Here is a 22,679-nt window from a genome sequence, read left to right on the forward strand (position 1 = left end):
TATCAACCAATGACTTTTGGAGTGACCCCTGAGCTCCTTCAAACTTGGTTACTCTACATTTCCATGATAGTTTAATCATATTAGGTTGAATTCCATGAAACTCTAAAATTTTAGGCTACACCTGAGTCTTTATCTGTAAGTCATGTTGTAACCTGCTCCAGCCCAATTCCATCCAATTCCTCCCATGCCCAATCCCCAAATATCCTTTTTTTTTTAAGATCTTATTTATTTATTTGACAGAGGTCACAAGCAGGCAAGAGAGGCCACAGAGAGAGAAGTAGGCTCCCTGCTAAGCAGAGAGCCCAATGTGGGGCTCGATCCCAAGACCCTGGGACCATGACCTGAACGGAAAGCAGAGACTTTAACCCACTGAGCCACCCAGGCGCCCCCCAAATATCCTTTTGAGCCTATTCAGGGGGAAAGTAATAACCTATCAGATTCTCTGCTCCTATGTCTCTCCTGAGAGACTATTAGTCAAATTTCAGTTAACATTTTTGTACCTTTCACTACCCCCAAAGTCATGTCCTTCTATTATTCAATCAATAAACATTTATTGAGCACCACTGTGTATCCTGCTATGGCATCTGGAACTATATAGAATACAAAACATGCAAACACATTGGTTCCTGCCTTCTGATGCCCAGAGTTTGGCTGGAGAGACAAAACTGCCCCATGTTTTAGCAATTTTCAAAATGAACTTGAGTCAGTTTATAACCAAGGATTAAGTGGCATACCCATGCAAAAATGCTGTAGAATTTCAGAATAAAGGAATATTGCTTTCAGTTAGAGGGGCCTGGAGGAGGAGAAGTTTACATTGACATTTAAGTATAGGAAAGATAAATTTTGATTGCGGAAGAAAGAAGGCTATCATAAACTTAAAGAACAGGAGGAAGATGGGAATTAGAGCAAGGTATTGCATACAAAGGTCTGACTGGATGGAGCACAGGAGCAGTCCAGGCTGAGAGATGTGGGAGATAAAGCTGAAGGGTTTAGCACAGAATAAGCAGCAGCTATAACCATGTTTCTGAAAGCTGTCATCCTCAGCATCTCTAGTCTTTGAGGCTGTGATCCAGCCGCATTAACACTGGGGGCTATTTATGACTGAAGGAAAAAGTGTTGAGTAGTCATCAACCCTCAAAGACTCATTCCAGCTACTTCCCACACTCAGCACCATCCTAGGAATGAAGCCTGTTCTGGCAGCAGTGAGCATGATTTGCAGGAAGGTCAGCGTTCAGCCAGCTGGAAAAGAAGACAGGGTGGGATGTGGAGCCTTGAGTGAGAATGGTAGATGTAGGTGGAAGGTTGAGGTGACAGACTGTGAGAAAGGTGGAGAAGAGTAGGCGTACCTGAGATATGATGGTTAAAAACCAGAGATGTGTTCAGACAAGGTTATTTGCAACTTGCTGGCTGCGTCATGGAGTCATTTCAGCACCCTCGTGACTGGACAGCACTTCCTCCGGGCTGTCCTTCCCATTGGCTACTCAAGGGTGTCTGTGTTATCTTGTTCCAATCCTACCTCAGATTCACCTTTTTTTTCTTCATTCCAATCACCATTTACCAACGCTCTGAGAGCTGTTTAATGGATTTCTGACACCTCTTTGGAGATGCCTGTGTTTAGCACCTTCCCCTCAAATCTATGTTACTAGGATGGAATCAAATAGTTCACTGTTTCTGTTTTTGTTTCCAGGAAGACAAAGGTATTTGGCAATTAGTGAATCTAAACAGCCATCCATAGTCGATATAAACTGTCATTAACCGGAAGGTTACTGTGACCAAGGACTACACTAATCTATATACTATATGTGCCATATCTCATTTGGTTCTCTCAGCATTCCTTGTGAAATAGGGATTTTCAAGGATGCCTGGGTGGCTCAGTCATTAAGCATCTGCCTTCAACTCAGGTCATGATCCCAGGGTCCAGGGATCAAGCCCCACATCAGGCTCCCTGCTCCAGAAGCCTGCTTCTCCCTCCCACACTCTCCCTGCTTGTGTTCCCTCTCTTGCTGCTTGCTGTGTCTCTCTCTGTCAAATAAATAAAATCTTTAAAAAAAAAAAAAAAGAAATATGGATTTTCAGTCCCACTTTACAGTTGGGGAACCTGGCAGTCACAGACACTATGTAATTTATCCAAGGATACCCCACTAATAAATACATCAGAATCTGAATTTAAACCTGGTTTAAGTGATTTCCAAGTGCTGACCACTGGATTTTAGGTGAAACACAAGTTAACAAATTTATTTAAATAGTTACATTTTTCTTCTAATATGAATTAAAAATACAACTGCCTCATTAGGGACTTTTTTTCTTAAGGTAGGACTAGATTTTGTTCATTTTTAAGTGAGCTGTCTTCTTAATTCTTTAATTTTTTTAAAGATTTTGTTTATTTACTTGACAGAGAGAGCAAGAGACCACAAGCAGAGGGAACAGCATATGGAGAGGGAGAAGTAGGATCCCCGCTGAACAGGAATCCATCCCAGGACCCAGGGTCATGACTGTCCTAAAGGCAGATGCCTAATCCACTAAGCCACCCAGGCACCCCATTAGTTGTATTTTTTAAATATTAAGTAAATATTACAAGTAGCATGTAAAGTTAGCAAAAATCATGATTGACTTTTAGAAAATATGGTACTGGGACACCTGGGTGGCTCAGTGGGTTAAGCCTCTGCCTTCGGCCCAGGTCCTGGGATCGAGCCCCACATCGGGCTCTCTGCTCAGCAGGGAGCCTGGCTCCCCCCATCTCTCTGCCTGTCTCTCTGCCCACTTGTGATCTCTCTCTCTGTCAAATAAATAAATAAAATCTTAAAAAAAAAAAAGAACATAGAAAAAAAAACTATGGTATTAAGCATGACTTTTTCTATTATTGAGTGACTGTTCTGAAAACTCATTCAATCCCAATCTTACAAATGTCACTGTAGCATACAATTTCTTTATGAAGTACATATTCAACAAAGGCATTCTGAGTGCAAATGTTGGGACTCAGCTAAATTCACTCACTAGGAAACTGACTCCTCCAAACACCAGCAGGACCATGCAGGTGGTTTGAATTCATATCTCAGCAAAATTGCAAGTTTTGTCTCTGATGAATCTTCAAGGTCAGAAAACTGCACATACTAATTTGGTGAATTTCAAGAGTCCTCTGTATTTAGTTCCTATCAGATATCCATTCTTCTTCTTTGGCTATGTGAGACAAAGGACTTCCTTAAGACCAAGGACCCATGTACGGTTCCTTGCACATGCTAGGTATTCAACTGATAACTATTAAATTCAAATGATACCTATTAAATGAATTAATAAATGAATGCCTATACACATGCATGAATGAATGAACAGTAGGCATTCTTATGTAAGTAGGTTTTGAACATCCAATGAAGAGAGAAGATACTCAAGGTGGGATAAGGGAAAGTTCCCCTTTTTCCTTATTCAAGAAAACAGTTTAAATACAGACATAAGGGGCACCTGCATGGCTCAGTTGGTTAAGCGTCTGACTTCAGCTCAGGTCATGATCTCAGGGTCCTGGGATTGAGCCCGGCATCCCTGCATCAGGCTCTTTGCTCATTGAGGAACCTGCTTCTGCCCCTCCCCCCAGCTCATGCTCTCTCTCTTTCAATTAAATAAATAAAATCTTCTTAAAAAAAAAAAAAAAAAAAAAAAAGGAAGTCTACCACTGGGGTGCCTGACTGGTTCAGTCAGAACAGCCTGAGACTCTTGATCTTGGGGTTGTAAGTTCAAGTACCCCCATGGGATGTGGAGATTACTTAAATAAATAAAACTTTTTAAAAAGCCTACCACCAAATTTATTTTTAAATAAGGAATAAATATCCTAACAAATATTCCTAATAAGGAATAAATATCCAAGGCGCCTTGCTTGAGTCTTTTGTTACTTGTGGCTGGACAAACCTAATATACTCATCTAATAATGCTATTTATTCAGAAGATTCTGTTTTTAAGCCTCTATTAAGAATTAAGCTCTATTCCCTCCTCACCTTTCACTAAATTTACCAACCCTTCACATGTCCTTACTCTTTCTGCTATCTTTATCCCTTGGTAAATATCAGTCTTTCCTCTCTTCTATTTTATATTCTATGGGTCTCTAAGAAAACATCTGCTTGATTAATTCTGTTGCAAAATAGAAAAGGAAGTCAATTAGAGTTTATCCAGGCTTTGCAAACATTGCCTCCTGTGAATCTCTACAATCACACATTGAAAAAAGTATTTTATTCCCATTTTGCAAAGGGAAAAACTCAGGTTAGCTGGCTTCACTAAGGTCATACAATTTGCTTAGCTTTTTAAAATAATAATTTTATTTTATTTGAAAAAGAGAGAGCGAGGGAGTGGGCAAGAGGGGCAGAAGGAGAGGGAGAGACTTTCAAGTGGACTCTGCACCACGTGAGGAGCCTGATACAGGGCTTGATCCCATGACCCTGAGATCAAGACCTGAGCTGAAACCAAGAGCCAGACACTCAACGCACTGAGCCAGCCAGGCACCCCTAAGATCATACAATTTGTAAAAGCCAGATTGTCTTAACCTGTTTCATTGCAAGAGCCATGCTCTTTCTAATTTGTTCTCTCCCACCCACTCTAACTTCCCTGTAAGTCGGCTTCTATCAGCCTGTGCTATTTGATCTGTCTACTCGATCCACATACGCACCTCCGTTTCTATATTTGTATTTGTGTCATTTACAGCCAGCACTTGGCTATCGGTATCCATGGGGAGAGAGCAGGTGCACAGACATTCTAAACATAACTCATATTTGTCTCAGAAACCCACAAGGTAATTTGTTTTTATAACAGATTTTCCTTCTAATTCTTGTTCTCTCAGGCTAACATGAAGATAAATTTGAACTTTCTAAATACTCACCCAGGGATAGCAGAGTGAAAAAGCCCAAGCTGAGAAAGGTAACCACCTGCTGGGATTGGAAATGACACTTGGTTGGAAAGTAATGCCTAACTGGGGAGTGGAAAGTTAGCCCTAAAACCATATCCTCAGACTCTGTGTTAGTCTACTAGGAATGCCATAACAAGATGTCACAGACTCAGTGGTTTAAACAACAAACATTTGTTTTCTCACAGCTGTGGAGGCTGGATGTCTAAGATCAAGGTGCCTTTAGGGTTGTTTTCTGGTTTGAATTCTCTTCCTGTCTTGTAGACAGCCACCTTCTCACTTCCTCATAGGCTTCTAGAGATCTCTGGAGTCTCTTTCTCTTCTTGTAAGAACACCCTCATGACATCATTTAACGTTAATTACTGGCAGATTAGGGTCCCACCCTCATGATGTCATTTAACATTAATTACTTCCCTAAAGACACTGTCTCCCACTATAGTCACATTGGGGATTAGGGCTTCATCATATGATTTGACAATTCAGTCCATACAGATCCTGAACTTAGAAATTAACGCAAGTCAGAAGGCAATGTAGAAGATGATAGAAGACATGAGGGAGAAGAAGAGGAAGAAACAAGTAGCAACTGATATTTACTGAGCATCTTCTATGTGACCTAGCAGGTGTTTTCACAAACAATATGTTATTACCTCACTAGCAAGTCAGATATTATTACCCTTCCATCTCCTTTTTTTATTGTGGTAAAATACACAGAACATAGAATTTACCATTTTAACCATTTTTAAGTGTATAATTCAGTGGCATCGAGTACATTCAGAATTTTGTGCAATGATCACTACTGTCCATTTCCAGAACTTCATCGTCCCAAACAGAAATTCCGCACTCACGTAACAATAGCTGCCATCCCCCCGCCGACCCAGACCAATGGTGACCTTTATTCTACTCCCTCTCTCTGTGGATTTGCCTATTATCAGTAGCACATACAAGTGGGATCACACAATATCTGCTCTTTTTTTTTTTTTGCCGGGCTTACTTTGCTCAGCATGAAGTTTTCAAGGTCCATTCATGTTGTACCTTGTATCAGAATTTCATTCATCTTTCTGGCTGAATAATAGCCCACTGTACATAGCTCCTACACTTTCTTTATCCACTCATCTGTTGGTGAGCATCTGGGTTCTTTCCACCTTCCTGGTATTGTGAATAAGACTGTTAGGAGCCTTGGGACACAAGCATCTCTTTGAGTCCTTGTGTTATGGATGAACTATGACCCCCTCGAAACTCATGTGGAAATTCTAACCTCTAGAGGGAGAAAGAGAGAACAAGCATGATGAGGGGAGAGTCAGAGGGAGAAGCAGACTCCCCGCTGAATGGGGAGCCCAATGTGGCACTGGACCCCAGGACCCTGGAATCATGACCTGAGCCGAAGGCAGATGCCTAACTAACTGAGCCACCCAAGCATCCCAGTGGTCTTTTTATAATAGTTGTCCTAATGGGTGTGAAGGAGCTCTCGCTCCTTTTAGAGGGTCAGATAAATTGTTTTTTTCTCCCCAGTGTGACTCAGGCCCTTTAGATACAGATCCCTGCTCTGTCTCCACCTTTGTGTCTCTGTCACTCTCCCTCTCTCTTTGAAAAAGGGGAAGAGGCTCCAGCTTCCCGTGAGCTCAATCTGTGCCTATCTTAGGGTCAGTTAGAAGCTATGGCAAGATCACAGAAGGACCCATCTGCTCCTTCCAAAGTAGAGAAATTTCATTTCAAGGTAGTTAAATTAGAAAGACTCTCACACATATGCATGAAGAGACATATCCAAAAATATTCATGGTACATTATAGTGATGAAACTCTGGGGACGACTTAGATGTTCACCAGTGCAGGAACAGGTAAATTACCTGCTGTAGAGTAATAGGTTGGAACGGTAAACTGTAAAACTGTAGTCAAAAGGAATGAACTGGGGCGCCTGGATGGCTCAGTGGCTTAAAGCCTCCACCTTCGGCTCAGGTCATGGTCTCAGGGTCCTGGGATGGAGTCCCGCATCGGGCTCTCTGCTCAGCAGGGAGCCTCCTTCCTCCTCTCTCTCTCTCCCTGCCTCTCCACCTACTTGTAATCTCTGTCTGTCAAATAAATAAATAAAATCTTAAAAAAAAAAAAAAGGAATGAACTGTAACGACAGATCATCCTGCAGAGTTCTCCAAAATATGATACTGAAGGTAAAAACAGCAAATTGTAAAATAGTGTCCAGTATGACCCCAGATAGCCTGAGACTGAGTCAAAGCTCTGCCTTAACTTCTGTGCCTCAGTTTCTTCATCTGTAAAATGAGAATAATAACAGTACCTAATATGGATTTTGAGGGACAAAGGACTTAGTATCGGTAAAACCCTTGAAAGAGTGGTTGACACAGCAGTGCCTGGGTGACTCAGTCAGCTAAACATCCAGCTCTTGATTTCGTGATCTCAGGGTTGTGCGCTGAGCTCTGCACTGGATGTGGAGCCGCTTCAGATCCTCTCTCTCCTCTCCGCCTGCCCCTCCGGCTTCTTAACACGGGCACACTCGCTTGTGCCCTCTCTCTCAAAAAAAAACAAAAAACAAAAAATCCAAAACAGTGCTTGGGACAAATCAACGCTCAATACTATTATTATATATAGATTCATATCTGTAGGAAAATTTAGAAATATAGGTTTGCTAAGAAAAATTATCACAAACTTGGAAATAGTGGAGAAAAGTGAGTGGAATGTCCTTTCGATGTTACAGTGGGGTATCGTTTAATAGGCCCACCCAAGGATTTATTTAGGAAATGTACCTGGTTTGGCCCACAGTTACTGCTAATTAAAAGTTCCAAACTTAAAGAAGTTACATGTTAACTTACAGATTGTTGTCTGGTAGAAATGCAAACGATATCTGTCCTGCAGAAAAAATAACCCCAAGTTCATAGTTTATTGCCATATAGGACAAGAATCACTTGAGTATCTAATGTGGCAGTCTTCTCCTAACTTCCTTTTAAATTAATTTTCTTTTATTATTTTTATTAAGTTATTGCTTATAAATTCCCTTCCCCACAAATGCCTTTTGAACTGGCCTTAATATCTTAGCGTTTTTCTTACTGATAGAATAAAGTCTTTGATATGTGTGTCTTTTATATTTGTATGAGTCATAGTTTTAATTTTGTTTGAAAATTATGTTTTCAGGGGCGCCTGGGTGGCTCAGTTGTTAAGCAGCTGTCTTTGGCTCAGGTCATGTTCCCAGCTTCCTGGGATCGAGCCCCACATCAGGCTCCCTACTCAGCAGGAAGCCTGATTTTTTCTCTGCCCACTCCCTCTGTCTCTCTCTCTGTCAAATAAATAAAGTCTTAAAAAATTATACTTTCATAGACTAGAAAGGTTACAAGTCAAAGTTATGATAATGGTTGTCGCTAGGGAGGGAGGGATATGGAACAGGGGTAGCAAACATGGAGATTTCAATGACCTTTGGTGTGTTACTTCCATGATTAAAAAAAAAAAAGATCTGAAGCATCTATAGCAAGAACATGTACATTTACTAAGTCAAAGTGGTGGACATATGGGTGCTTGTGATCCTAATGTCCATGTTTTCAATTTGTTTAAAAAATTCCTCAAAAAGTACTGAAGTATCTTCATAGGGCAAAAGAGAAAGTTCTATGCACTTAGTAATCCCAGATTATTGACTAGGCCCTGATTAAGAGGACAAAGGCATTGTATAAAGACTCATAGACTGGGACCCAGAAGACACTGAGCTAAACTTTTGAGTCTAGAACTAATTAGCTGCATGACACTGGCTAAGCAGTAATTAACCTATTCCTTTCTTTGAATTTTTGTTTCCTTTAAGATAAACACTGAAGGGCGCCTGGGTGGCTCAGTGGGTTAAAGCCTCTGCCTTCGGCTCAGGTAATGATTCCAGGGGTCCTGGGATCGAGGCCCGCATCGGGCTCTCTGCTCAGCAGGGAGCCTGCTTCCTCCTCTTTCTCTGCCTGCCTCTCTGCCTACTTGTGATCTCTGTCAAATAAGTAAATAAAAATCTTAAAAAAAAAAAAAAGATTAACACTGAAAAATTATGGGGTGTACCACCCCACATACAAATCTAAACCTGTAAACTAGGTACAAGGAATTGCAAGAAAATCTTGATTTTTCTGTGATGCTTCAAAACCTTTTAAAATTATTATGAACAAGTTCAAATATCTAGAAAGCAGATAGCATGACCAGCTAACTCTCACGTACCGATCACCCAGTTGGGACAATGACCAGCTTACAGCCAGTTCCTGCTTCGAGTCTCCCTATCTCCTCCTCCCATCAGACTTTTTTTTTTACCTTTTGATTTTGACATAATTTAATATAATGTATATTTATAATGTATTTACTATACTTCTACAGTTACAAGAATAACACAGGAACTCCACAGATCCTTTACCCAGAGATATCTTTAGTTTACACGTCCGTATACACGTGCATATATACACACAGAATATTCATACAGATATGGCATGTTTTCCAAACTACTTATCACTAGACACTTCACTGGATAGTTCCTAAGAATAGATTATTCTCGGGGCACCAGCCTGGCTCAGTCCGGGGAGCGTAGGGTTCTTGATCTCAGTCAGGGTCATGAGTTTGAGCCCCATGCTGGGGATAGAGATTACTTAAGAAATAAAATCTTAAACAAAACAAAACAAAAAAAAGAATACGTAATTCTTTTCCAGATTCAGTAGTTACCAAAACTGGGACATTTTGCAGACATACAGTACTACGACCTGAGCCACAGTTCATATTAGATGTTCATATTAGATCTTATCAATGATCTCCAAAGTGCCCTTTTTTCCCCCATGCACCTACCCAGATTTTTTTTTTAAGCAAATTCTAATGTCTTATCATCTCCTGGTGCTTTTTAAAAATGTCCAGATATGCTCTTTTTCTAACATGCACGCCGCTACTTTGCTCCTGGTGTTCTCGTGGGGTCCTGCACTGCTGAGCGCCTGCTGGGCTCCAGAGAGCGTAGCCAGCTGACAGCGGGGCAGGAGGGAGCCGCCCCTCCCCACCCTCAAAGCAGTCAGAGTGGGGAAGAGGAGAGACAGACGCAACAGCTGGGAGATGAACGTTGTTAACGATCCCCTGGGCTCCTCCTTATGCCCATCGGCATTTCCTAGGCTTAGAAGTTAGCTTCCTTTCTGAAAATGGAATTTTTTTAATTGCTAATATAAATAAATTACCTATTCTGTTAACAAGGCCCCCAGTGCCTCCTTAGATGAGTCCCTGGCAGCCCAAACCAGGAGAGCTTCACAGAGAGGGTCAAGCCTCAGACTTCCTACCCCATGTGCCCCCAGCTTCCCTCCATGCCCCGCGGCTGCTGGGACACAGAAGTAACAGGAAAAGGCACGGAGCTCTAGATGCATATACTCTGCGGAGCTCAGTGTCACCGACTCATTTGACCAGAATTAGGGCCCAGCAAAGAGCCCCTGGGTCCTTTAGTGGGGTTAGCGGGGTAAGCTGTCACCCAGTCTTCTGCAAGCTCCCAAGGGGCAAGCTGACTTTTTCTTATCTGGACTTCAGACTCCAAGGAGGAGTCAGGAAGTCCTTCTGCTGGTGTGAAAGGACCATAAAGTCCAACTCCTCCAGGAGACCCTAACCTCCCTCTGTCTCAAGACCAAAGCAAGTGACCACAACCTACAGGGGATCGGCTCTTCTTCCCCGAGGCCTGAACCTTGCGGGACCCCTGAAGGGGATATGGGGGTGGGTATGTTTCCAGCACCTCTCCAGAGCTCTGAGCACCTGCAGCCACCTGGGATCCAGAGGGGATGGAGCTAGCTAGCTTTATAAGCCCAGCAGAACCAGGATGCACCCAAAGGCTCAGTCATATGCTGTATGCCTTGTCACCAGGTCTAGATGTGTGCCCCTCCCCCCCAAGAAGAGCCCCAGGAGGAACAACCTGAAAGACACAGGCCGGAGTGAAAGTGAGTCCCACAGTCTTCCCTATGTGGCTGGGCTGAGAGCATCTAGAGTTAGACCTGGCTGGGAGCACTATTTGCTAAGGTTGGTATTTGCCTATTGGATATTGCACTGAGTTCCACCAGAGCTGATTCAGAAAGCTGTTAACGTCTCCTTCCTCAATCCCCAAATCTGCACCCACCCCACCCCTATGTAAGCATTCCTGAGATCCCACTGCACTCAGGGGTCCTGAGCAATCTCCTCCAGCTCCCCATCCATGGTGGACTCATAATCTAACCGGCAGTGGGATGGAACTTAATGCATACCAGGGGCTTACCCTGTTGCCAAGAGTGGGCTAAGTCCATGGATACCATTGTCTTTCTGCCCAGAAACTAGGGAAACTGAGGCTCAAGAAGGTTGAGTAACTCTACCAGGTTTTCTGACTCTTTCCAGTGCATCTTTTGCCTGGTAGATGTTGACTGAGGAGTTTAATTTCCACGTCCAGGCTGTGGTGCTGCCTTGTCTCCTGGACCGAGCCCCTCCATCCTCCCACAAAGCTCAGCCCCATGCTCCTGTTCTGAAGCCTTCTCCACCACTCCAGTGGGTTTTACCGGCAAGAGGGCACCACCCAACTTCCCTCTTGTTTCACGGGAATGAGTCTGTCTCTCAGCAAAATTTCAAGACCCTAAATGGCCGAAGCCATGTCTTACCCTAGTTGAACAGTAGTTGTTTAAATACTTTGGGCAACTGCAGTAGCTTGAATATGTTTGAACTGCAATGGTAGAAATAGTTCTGGATAACAGTGGTTGCTCAAATATTTGCTGTTCGCTTATACAAGACTTAGAATAGCCTCTGCTTTCTGAAGTTATAATGTGATGGGAAAGCAAAACAAGCCAGTGGGAGGAAAGAAAGACAGCGACGTTGATGAAGCCCCGTTAAATAATTCTAAATACATCTGTGTGAGATTCAGCTGCTAGATGATAATGGCACACAAAAAGAGCATTCAGTCGGGTAAGGGAAATCTGACAAGAAGGGCTGAGGAGTGGCTTTGCAGGATTCACAGATGCTGCCTAGGGGTACTTTGCACACTGAGACCCCACAGGTACGTGTGTAAGGCTGTTCCTTGAGGTCGCCACAATCAAGAATGATTGGTGGGTGTGGCTCTGGAGGAATCAAATGGCCATCTGGAAGACAGGATGGGAGTAGCAAAGGAAGGAAGGAACACAGTCTGGACCATGGGAATATGGTGGCAAAGGAGGATTTGGGGAGGCGGACAGCAACCTTATTTACTGGAGAGCAGGATCCAGGATCTCACCCTAAAAACAACAGTGAGTGTGAGTGTGCATGCATGTGTGTGTAGTGGTTTCGCAGTCATCCTATCAGAGATTCATGGCAGATCAGAGACTTGTGGATATTGAGATCTGGACACAACTAAATCTTTAAAAAAGTAGAAAAGGAAGAGCAAGCATAAAAGATCCACGGGACACTTGCGGGAGGAAGTGGAGCACAGGGCAGGAAGCTGATCCTGCTAGGTTAAACTCCAAGACAGAAGCACATGATGGGATCCTGCCCCATCCCTGGGAGCCTGTCTTTCAGGGTTGCATATTCTGATCTTTGCACTAAACAGACGGTTAGTCTCTGAAGGGTGCAGAGTGCTCCAGTGAAATCTCTTAGGGTCACAAAATCACAAGACCAGCCCTGAGAGGAAGGAAGGGCAGTAGGGCAGAGGACAGTGTCCTGGGACTGACCAGTGCTTCTAAAGCCATGTTCTTCAAACTACGGTTGTGTACCCCTGAGGCTGAAGTAAAGACTTTTCAAGAGATTCGTAGACAAAGCAATTTTATTTTTTTTTTAAAGATTTTATTTATTTATTTGACAGAGAGAGAGATCACAAATAGGCAGAGAGACAGACAGAGAGAGAGATGAGGAGAAGCAGGCTCCCTGCTGAGCAGAGAGCCCGATGCGGGACTCGATCCCAGGACCCTGGGATCATGACCTGAGCTGAAGGCAGAGGCTTAACCCACTGAGCCACCCAGGCGCCCCGACAAAGCAATTTTAAAGGGAACTAATTTCCAGAACCTCAAGGTCCGCATCTACTCTTTTACAAAACCAGTGTCCTTGGAAATGCATGGGGGTTGGGGGAGGGGGTCCTGTACTCCATCCGTTCTCATCTCCCTCTTCACAATTATCCTCCTTTTACTTTTTAAAAGAAATGTATGCCTCTAACCCATCCTGACTCTCCGTATAAGACATTTTGCCGGCATACAAAAACACAAGGATACCACACAAAGAGGCAATTAGGTAAATAGGTGTTGAAAAGTGAATGATTTTAATGACTGCCTATAAAATCCTTTTTAAGTCAGATGGAAATCTTTCAACAGAATAGAGGGAGGATCTTTTCAAATTGACAGATGATGCAACATTCAATATAATTTTTGATGATATATTACTATGTGATTCTTGGCATTAACTAAGAAGTTCAATGCATTGAATGGCATTACCATAAGAGCAGTCCCCATATTCTCTTCTATTCATATATGTTAACAAGGTTTCTCATAACTTCCTCCTTTAGGTATGAAATATTTGTGAGGGATCTCTGCTGTGAGTGGCCAGGTACTTAAATAGATTCTTGTGAGTTGGACAGACCCTCCTCAAATTGTCTGTTATTATTAGGTATAGAGTATCCTTTTTCTGGACAAATTCACCTGGATTCTTTTTGTGGTGCCTGGGGCTACGCTTGCACAAAGACCCATCCCCAGGCAGCAACTTCAGGGAGGATGCCCTCACTCATTGTCACCGTCACAGCCAAGTGTGATCTCTGAGATCTTCCATGCCAAACCTTGACTTGCCCATGAGGAATCAGAGAAAGGAGAATTGCCCGAGGTAACAGAGCTGGAACTAGAAAGCTGGTCTCTATCCTGTACATATTACAGCAGGTGGGAACAAAGGTGAGGCTACTCCATGTTCTTCTGCGAGGAGACACCACAATTCCTCCTTGTCTTCCACATAAACCATTTGACGTGGATGAAGGGATTAGTGAGGTTTTCCTAGGACTAATTTTCAGGGTGTATCCCAGATCCCCAAGAAGGTGGGATATGAGGGGCAGAAGAGAGAGAGATGTATGGGGAAGAAGGAAAGGACTATGGGCATTTCCAATACTCCTACAGATAAATATCTTGGAGGACAGTCAAGCAAGCACTAAAACACTATTTCCAAGCTGATGGTCTCCCAGGTAACATTCAACTTGATAGATTCTCAGAGGACACAATGGTTACTATATAGAGGGGATGCCCTGAAGGAAGTTTAAATACGAGACAGAATGAAAACCCTTACATGCTACGCCATGAAGAAACCTTGGAAACTTTAAGTGAAAGGAGCCAGACACAAAAAGCCACTAATTGTATGAATCCATGTATATGAAATGCCCAGAACAGACGAATCTAAAGAGACAGAAAGTAGATGAATGATTTTCAGGAGCTGGGGGAAGGGTAGAATGGGGGGTGCCTACCAGTGGCCACGTGGTTTTCTTTGTTGGGTGATAAAAGTGTTCTGCAGTTAAATAGTGGGGCTGGTTGTGTGGCCAGTGAATCATACACTTTATTTTTTTACATATTTTACTTATTTATTTATTTAGCTGTCTAACTATCTAGCTGTTTGTTTGTTTGTTTGTTTGTTTTAGAGAGATAGAGAGAACCCAGGGCAGGCACGGGCAGAGGGAGAGAATCTCAAGTAGACTCCCCATTGATCACCGAGCCCAACATGGGGTTCAATCCCAGGACCCCAAAGTCATGAACTGTTCTGGAATCGAGAGTCAGACGCTTAACCGACTGAGCCACTCAGATGTCCCTAAAATGGTGAATGTGAATTATATCTGGATTTTTAAAATGAATGAAAAAAATGTCAAATCTAGTCATAAGCATATGTATAGATACAGGCACTAGAAATTGGGGAAGAGGCCTCATAATTCATTGATCACTTACTGTGTTCTAGACGTTCAGATATTTTACATTCCTTTTTTCATTTGGGCCATGCAGCAACCCTGAAAATTAGGCATACTTTCTTCACTTCATGACAAGAAACCTAAAGTGCATCAATACAGCTTATCCAAGGGGACAAAACTAGTTAGTGCTATAATCAGAATCTGTCAGGCTTCCCAGTTCATGTCCTTTCCACTATGCACCATGCTTCCCATTAGCATCTTGTGCAAGAGGCCTTATACCTGCTTATACTCTCCCTCATTGTCCTATGCACCGCAGTGGACATGTTCAGGTAATTCCCATTTGAGTGATTATCACTTGTCACCTCTGCAGATGACACCTGGAGAACTAGCCCTTGCCAGTGGAAACCACACCCCAGTCACCCAGTTCATCTTGTTGGGATTCTCCGGTTATCCAGATCTCCAGGAGCTTCTGTTTGTAACCTTCCTGCTCATTTACGTCATCACAGTGACGGGCAACCTGGGAATGATGGCACTCATCTTCACGGACTCCCGTCTCCATAGCCCCATGTATTTCTTCCTCAGCGTCCTCTCTTTTCTTGACATTTGTTACTCTTCTGTGGTCACACCCAAGCTCTTAGCCAACTTCCTGGCCTCAGACAAGTCCATCTCTTTTGAGGGCTGTGTGGTCCAGTTGACCTTCTTTGTGGTGCACGTGACAGCCGAGAGCTTCCTGCTGGCCTCCATGGCTTATGACCGCTTCGTGGCCATCTGCCAACCCCTCCGTTATGGTTCGGTCATGACCAAGGAGACCTGTCTCCAGCTGGTAGCGGCTTCCTATGCATTCGGTGGTGCCAACTCTGCTATACAGACTGGGAATGTCTTTGCTCTGCCTTTCTGCGGACCCAACCAAGTAACACACTACTTCTGCGACATCCCTCCCCTTCTCCGCCTGGCTTGTGCCAACACAGCCACAGCAGGAGTGGTCCTCTACATCTTCTCCGCTCTGGTTACCCTTCTGCCTGCTGCAGTCATCCTCACCTCCTACAGCTTGGTCTTGGTGGCCATTGGGAGGATGCGCTCAGCAGCTAGACGGGAGAAGGCCCTCTCCACCTGTGCCTCCCACTTCCTGGCCATTGCCATTTTCTATGGCACTGTGGTTTTCACCTATGTCCAGCCTCATGGGTCCACTAATGATACCAATGGCCAAATAGTGTCCGTGTTCTACACCATCATAATTCCCATGCTCAACCCCTTCATCTATAGCTTCCGCAACAAGGAGGTCAAGGACGCACTGAAAAGGAAGCTCCAGGTCAGTATCTTTCCCTGCTGAGTGCTGCAAGGTTATTTGTTGGAATGAGGAAGGCAGAGCCTCTTCCAAATCACACTGTGAGTTGACTGAATGGAGAGCAGCCCTGGTTCTGAAGGAGGTGCAAGAAGTAGGGAAGGAACAGCAAATAGCATTCTTAGTACAGAGAACTGAAAATCTTAAAACCATCTTCATATCCATTATGGTGTTGAATGTTTGCATCCATATCGTGAGGCAGTCCTTGTTATGATGATCTTGTTTTACAAACAAAGTGACTCAGTAATAATAAGTTACCTAAGGGCACCTGAGTGATTCAGTCGCTTAAGCAGCTGCCTTCTGCTGAAATCATGATCTCAGGGTCCTGAGATCGAACCTAGCGTCGGGCTCCCTGCTCCGTAGAGCACCTGCTTCCCCCCTGCCCTCTTCTGCTGCTCTCCCAGCTTGTGTTCTCTCTTTCTCTCTTCCTCTCTCTCTCTCATAAATAAATAAAATATTTAAAAAATTTTTACCTAAAACTATACAGTGAGAGAGTGAGTATTCAGTGTCGGGATTTCCCTACCAAAACCAGGGATATCTCTTCCACACCAGAGCCACGAGCAGTTCAACACAATTTCCAAGAGACATGGGACAAGGGGCAGCAGAATCATTTCTGTCTTGTCACTGACTTAAGGAAGTAGGGGTAAGCTATGAGGGGCTCAGTTCTTTCTTCTTAGTCCCATTTCAAAAAGAAAGAGGGCCAGAATAGAAGTCCCATTTCTTATTACTGCTGCATTGGCTGAGCTGCCCCATTAAATAAAGCCTCAGGCTCAAGAGAGACCTTTCCTCATACATCTATTTTCTAGACAGACGTATGCGCATGCCTCATAATTCTCCAGGCCACATGTGTGCATGTGTGTTTGATATTTGCTGTTACAGCATCATATAAGACAATGTGCTTTAGGAGACCGATTCCAAAAAAAAAAAATTACATTTGGCCTAAACGTCTTTAAATATGCATGTAATATGGTTGAGTCTATGTGTTTTAGAGAATCACACGAATGAAGGAGCTGAACTTGACCTAATTCAAGCCCGACCACTGGACTGGAAGGCACGCTCTCAAACTTTCACAAAGTCCTAACCGGAGCTGAGTCAGCTTCAGTCTGAGATTTCTGGGCTGAGGTTATTTAAAAGATACTTTTTTTTTTTTTCATTCAGATCTACCTTAAAGGAAACTATTCTAAATACAGAAAGTCTTGCTATACAAACTGGTTTGTCACAACAGTATTTTTTTTTAAGATTTTATTTATTTATTTATTTGACAGAGAGATCACAAGTAGGCAGAGAAGCAGGTATGGGGGAGTGGGGGAGTAGGCTCCCTGCTGAGCAAAGAACCTGATGCTGGGCTCGATCCCAGGACCCTGAGATCATGAGCTGAAGGCAGAGGCTTAACCCACTGAGCCACCCAGGCGCCCCACAACACCATTTTTGAAAACAGAAAGTTGGAAACAGCATAAATGGTCAAAGGGAGAAAGGGTGAGAGGATTCTTCCCTGAGAGGGATTCTGACATAACCGCTAGCAATCACCCACGTGAGGACGACGTAAGAACCCGGACCGCAGCAGGCGGGAAGGTCCAGAGCGCGACCGCAGCCCTGTAACAAAACGAGTGGCCCCGAAGAACACGCAGACGTCTGAGTGACGGCTGTGCGAGAGCGGGCGCACAATGGAGGAAAATGTCATCCTGTTTCTCTCAAAAAGTCTCCAAAACTTTCGTACTGAGCATGTTTGATTCTGATACTTTACCCTAAAAAGAACTAACTTGGAGCGCCTGGGTGGCTCAGCGGGTTAAGCCGCTGCCTTCGGCTCAGGTCATGATCTCAGGGTCCTGGGATCGAGCCCAACATCGGGCTCTCTGCTCAGCAGGGAGCCTGCTTCCCTCTCTCTCTCTCTCTGCCTGCCTTGTGATCTGTCTGTCAAATAAATAAATAAAATCTAAATAAATAAAATCTAAAAAAAAAAAACTAACTCAATCCTTCCCAGGAAACTGAGTGTGAAACTCTTCCACTTCTCTCTTCTTTCATTAAGCCAGTGTTTCCTAAAGTCCCTCCTATGCTCCACATTCCTTTAATGTATAAACTTTAACATATAAACTGAGTTTCTGGTACCTGCCTACAGTCGAGATCAGGACTGGAACAATTGTATGGTCTTGGGTTCGAGCTCCGTATTGGGCTCCCTCCTCAGCAGGGAGCCTACTTCTCCCTCTTCTTCTGCCCCTCTCTTTGCTTGTGTGCTCTCTCTCTCTCTCTTTCTCTCTCAAATAAATAAATAAAAAATGTTAAAAACCTGTTTTAATTAACTACATAAATGTTGAACAAATACGTATAGACTTGCAACCTGAGGCGTGGCAAATTACTATCCCAGTCCATTCACTGTTGTCGCCTCAATGCCGGGCACACTGTAGGCACTCAATAAAGATCTCGTCAGTAAATGAACGGTGGGCTTCTACATGACTGTTCTTCTTGGACCAGTGGCACTGTCATCACCGGAGATCTTTTGAGAAATGCAGAATCTGGGGGTCTGCCCCAGACCTGTTAAATCAGAATCCACTGTTTCATAAAATCCCCAGGGGATGGGTGTGCATATTAAGGTTTGAGAAGCACAGAAAATAAATTTTAAAAATAAATAAGAATTTTATTTTTTTATTTTTTTTTAAGATTTATTTATTTATTTGACAGACAGAGATCACAAGTAGGCAGAGAGGCAGACAGAGAGAGAGGAGGAAGCAGGCTCCCTGCTGAGCAGGGAGCCCGATGTGGGGCTCCATCTCAGGACCCTGGGATCATGACCTGAGCCGAAAGCAGAGGCTTTAACCCACTGAGCCACCCAGGCGCCCCATAAATAAGAATTTAAAAAAAAAAAAAAAAGGTTTGAGAAGCACTGATTCACATTCCTTGATCCAGCTTTAAATTCTTGAGTGAAAACAGTACGCAGTTTTTCTCCCCGAGCTCAGAAGGTCCTTAGCAGAGGATAAAGCATGGCAAAAGCCAAGAAGTGAGAAAACGATGTGTCTTCTTCCCTGATTCTTTCTCAGCACTGCATGATCTACATTAAAATGAGCAGGAAGGGTGCCTGGGTGGTTCAGTGGATTAAGCTTCAGGACCCTGAGATCCTGAAGGCAGAAGCCGAAGTGGGGATGGAAGGAGAGGATGGCCATGCCGCCTGCGCTGGGCGTGGATTAACACCGTGTCTGACTGTGGCTTCCCTTCCATAAAGTCCTGTTGTTGCTGGCAGGGAGCAACCCCACCCAGGACTATACTTCTGTGGCCTCCTCACATCTGGATGTGGCCATGTGACCAGGTCTCACCAAAGGAATGTGATGAGAAGAGACATTTCATTTCCAAGCGTACACTTGAAAGAATTGGGTGGATGCTGGCACCTCCTGACTCTTGTTTCCTCTGTGCCAGCGGAAGCAGGAGACTCTATGGCCCTAGGGCATAGTGGGGCCACCGGTTTCCTAAATCAGTGGAGAAAAGCTGCCTTCCGAATGGGAACACAGGAACCAGATGTATACTCTGGTTAACTTACTTTGTTAAGCCACTGAAATTTAGGGTTTGTTTATTAAAGCTGTTAGTGTCACCTTAAATTAAACAATGAACATTAGGTTCCTTTCTTTCTTTCTATCTTTCTTTCTTTTCTTTCTTTTCTATCCTTCCTTCCTTTCTTCCTTCCTTCCTTCTTTCCTTCCCTTTCTTTTCTTTCTTTCTTTCTAGTAGGCTCCATGCCCAACGTGGAGCCCAAACCAGGAGCTGGAACCCACAAGAGTGAAATCAAGACCGAACCGACACCAAGAATTGCACACTCAACCGACAGAGCCACCCAGCCACCCCTTGTTTTGCTTTCTTAACCAGACTGATACAGCCCTCTCCTTTCCCTAGGTTGTATCTCTGAACCTGTCATCTCTCCATTGACCGCTGCATCATCTGGAGATGTATCCCCCAGAGATCTACTCCTCAGAGCAATACTAGTCAAAATGTTATCTAAAAGTAAGCTAAGCAAATGTCATTTGACCATGGCAGGTTCTTCCTCCAAAGGACAATATCTTGTGAGGTATATGTCATTACCCTCCTGGATTTCCTGATGAAGAAAAGAAGATCCAAATTAAGCAACACATCCAAGTTATCACAGCTGATAAGACGTGCTGTACTTGGTTGGCCAATAAACATTTGAAAGCCTCATTGACAATTAAGGAGATGAAAATTGAAATCCCGACATATACTTTTATACCCTCCAAAACAGCAAAAATTAGAAAATCAGACAATCTAGAGGCTCCTGGGTGGTTAAATCAGTTAAGCGTCTGTCTTCAGCTCCGGTGATGATCTCAGGGTCCTGGAGTCGAACCCCATGTTGGGCTCCTCGCTGAGCAAGGAGTCTGCTTCTCCCTCTCCTTCTGCTCCTTCTCTCCATAGCCTCTCTCCCTTTCTCTCTCAAATAAATAAACAAAATCCTTTAAAAAATCAGACATGTCAGTAATGTCTGTGTGTAAATTGTACCAACCACTTTGACCACAATAAGACATCAAATTTAAAAGTTGAGCCAGCAGGGGCACCTGGGTGGCTCACTTGGTTAAGCTTCCCCTTCTTGATTTCGGCTCAGGTCATGATCTCAGGGTGGTGGGAGAGAGCCCCTCAGTAGGGCGTCTGCTTGGGATTCTCACCCTCTGCTTCTACCCCACTTGCATCTCTCTCAAATAAATAAATACATCTTTAAACAAAACAAGTTGAGCCAGCAGTTCTATGAGTAGGCATGTAATCTAGAGAAATTCTTGCACACTGCATTGTGAAACATGCTCACAGCAGTATTGTTTGTCATAGCAAAAAACCGGAAGGAACACAGATGTCTATAACAGTAGAAATGGATGAACACAATAGGGCCCAGTCACACAACAGAAATCACCAGCAGCAGAAATCACCAGCAACAGGAACCTGTGAACTACAGGTTCACATACCAACATGAACGTGTCTCTAAAACATAAGCTTGGGTTGAAGTAAGGACAGAAATAAGTAACAGAAGGATGCACACAGTATTATTCCATTGGTATAAAATTTTAAAACAGTCAAAACTAAACAAACATAATGTTTAGAAATGCATTCACAGATGGTAAAACTATTTAAAATGAAGCAAAGTGTAACTGACAGAAAGTTTGGGATAGCGCTTCTCATGGGGGGAAAAACACAGGTGACATTGGAGGGAGGCACGCAGGAGCCTTCTTAGATCACACCACTAAGTGTGTGACCTGTGCACCACTGACATCAGCATTGTCTAGTTTCTAAATAGTTTCTAAATACTTTAAAATATATACTTTTAATACTTTAAAATACTTTAAATACTTTAAAATAAATTTAAAATACTTTAAAATGTTTCTAAATACTTTAATATATAAAACTTTAATAAGTTTCTAAGTACTTTAAAATGTATATATACACAAAGACAAATACCATAAAATGACAAAGGAATGAAACCAAAACCTGGTATGTAGACTCAAAATCCAGCATTATTTCCACTATGCCCTGCCTTTGGCTGAGGTAGTAAATGAACTGACTGCAGTCTTTTTATCCATTTCTAATTCATACTGCAATTGGATAGGCCAAATCTGTAATAAAAATAGATAAACTACTGGAAGATTCAGTGGCTTGATCTTTATTTATTTATTTATTTATTTATTTATAAAATATTTTATTTATTTATTTGACAGACAGAGATCACAGGTAGGCAGAGAGGCAGGCAGAGAGAGAGGAGGAAGCAGGCCCCCCGGTGAGCAGAGAGCCTGATGCGGGACTCGATCCCAGGACCCTGGGGTCATGACCTGAGCCAAAAGCAGAGGCTTTAACCCACTGAGCCACCCAGGCACCCGACTGATCTTTTTTTATTTAGATATTCTGGGATGGGGAGTGAGCAGGAAAGTTATTTCCCCATTCAGGCAATCCTTGCCTTTCCTGGAAATGGTTTCCTGGAACACATTTTGGAAAGTGTAACGCCTGAAATTTGAACTTCAAACTCACATGTTTTATTTGCTTGGAAGGAAAGGAGGAAGGGGAGGGATACAATTCAGAGACCTAAGAAGAATTATAAAGGCTCAAATATGACATCATTGCTTAATTTGATTTTATATCTGAATGTTATATAATGTATCTGTGAATATTTAAAGTATTCAAAATAAATTACACTTTAAATATTGACAATTAAATTCAATTTTCTGCTATTAACTTGTTCATCTGATTTACTTTAAATATTATTTGGTAAAGAGAAAATTTAACTTTGATGTCGGATAGAAAGATCTAATAGTAATTGTGCAAAGAACAGAGCAAGAGATTGTATAACTGTGAAATGTCTTTTCAACGCTCATGAATAATTTGTGGAAAGAGGATTTAAACAGTGCTGGTCTCTCCCTTGATAAAGAAGCCTGTAATCCAAGAAATCATTGCAGTTTGTTGGTCTGTGAGGTTCCCTCCGTGAAGCTCTCTGATGCCCCTGCTCAGCCCAGTCAGAATAGGTGCTTATGTAAGGGCCCCAAACTCACCTATATAAGAAGTGTGACTACCCCCCCAAAACTGGCAAATTCTCTTTTGAGCTCCTCCTCTGCCAGATGGCTAAAACATCCTTTCTGTCAAATCTGGGCATTATCGGTCAATTTA

The 22,679-nt window shown here is 43.1% G+C and overlaps 1 protein-coding gene across 1 annotated transcript; it reads left to right on the forward strand.

The window, feature by feature from the left end:
* The first annotated feature begins 15,074 nt into the window (after window positions 1–15,074).
* Window positions 15,075–16,034, forward strand: LOC132009715 (olfactory receptor 1052-like). The gene has a single exon (XM_059387748.1). The coding sequence runs from the start codon at window positions 15,075–15,077 to the stop codon at window positions 16,032–16,034; it is 960 nt and encodes a 319-aa protein (XP_059243731.1).
* Window positions 16,035–22,679: the final 6,645 nt, after the last annotated feature.

Source organism: Mustela nigripes, chromosome 1, assembly GCF_022355385.1.
Source record: "Mustela nigripes isolate SB6536 chromosome 1, MUSNIG.SB6536, whole genome shotgun sequence".
Taxonomy (NCBI): domain Eukaryota; kingdom Metazoa; phylum Chordata; class Mammalia; order Carnivora; family Mustelidae; genus Mustela; species Mustela nigripes.

Bases quoted from the DNA above. Each gene is read 5' to 3' on its own strand.
- LOC132009715 (XM_059387748.1), top strand. From the start codon at position 15,075: ATGACACCTGGAGAACTAGCCCTTGCCAGTGGAAACCACACCCCAGTC.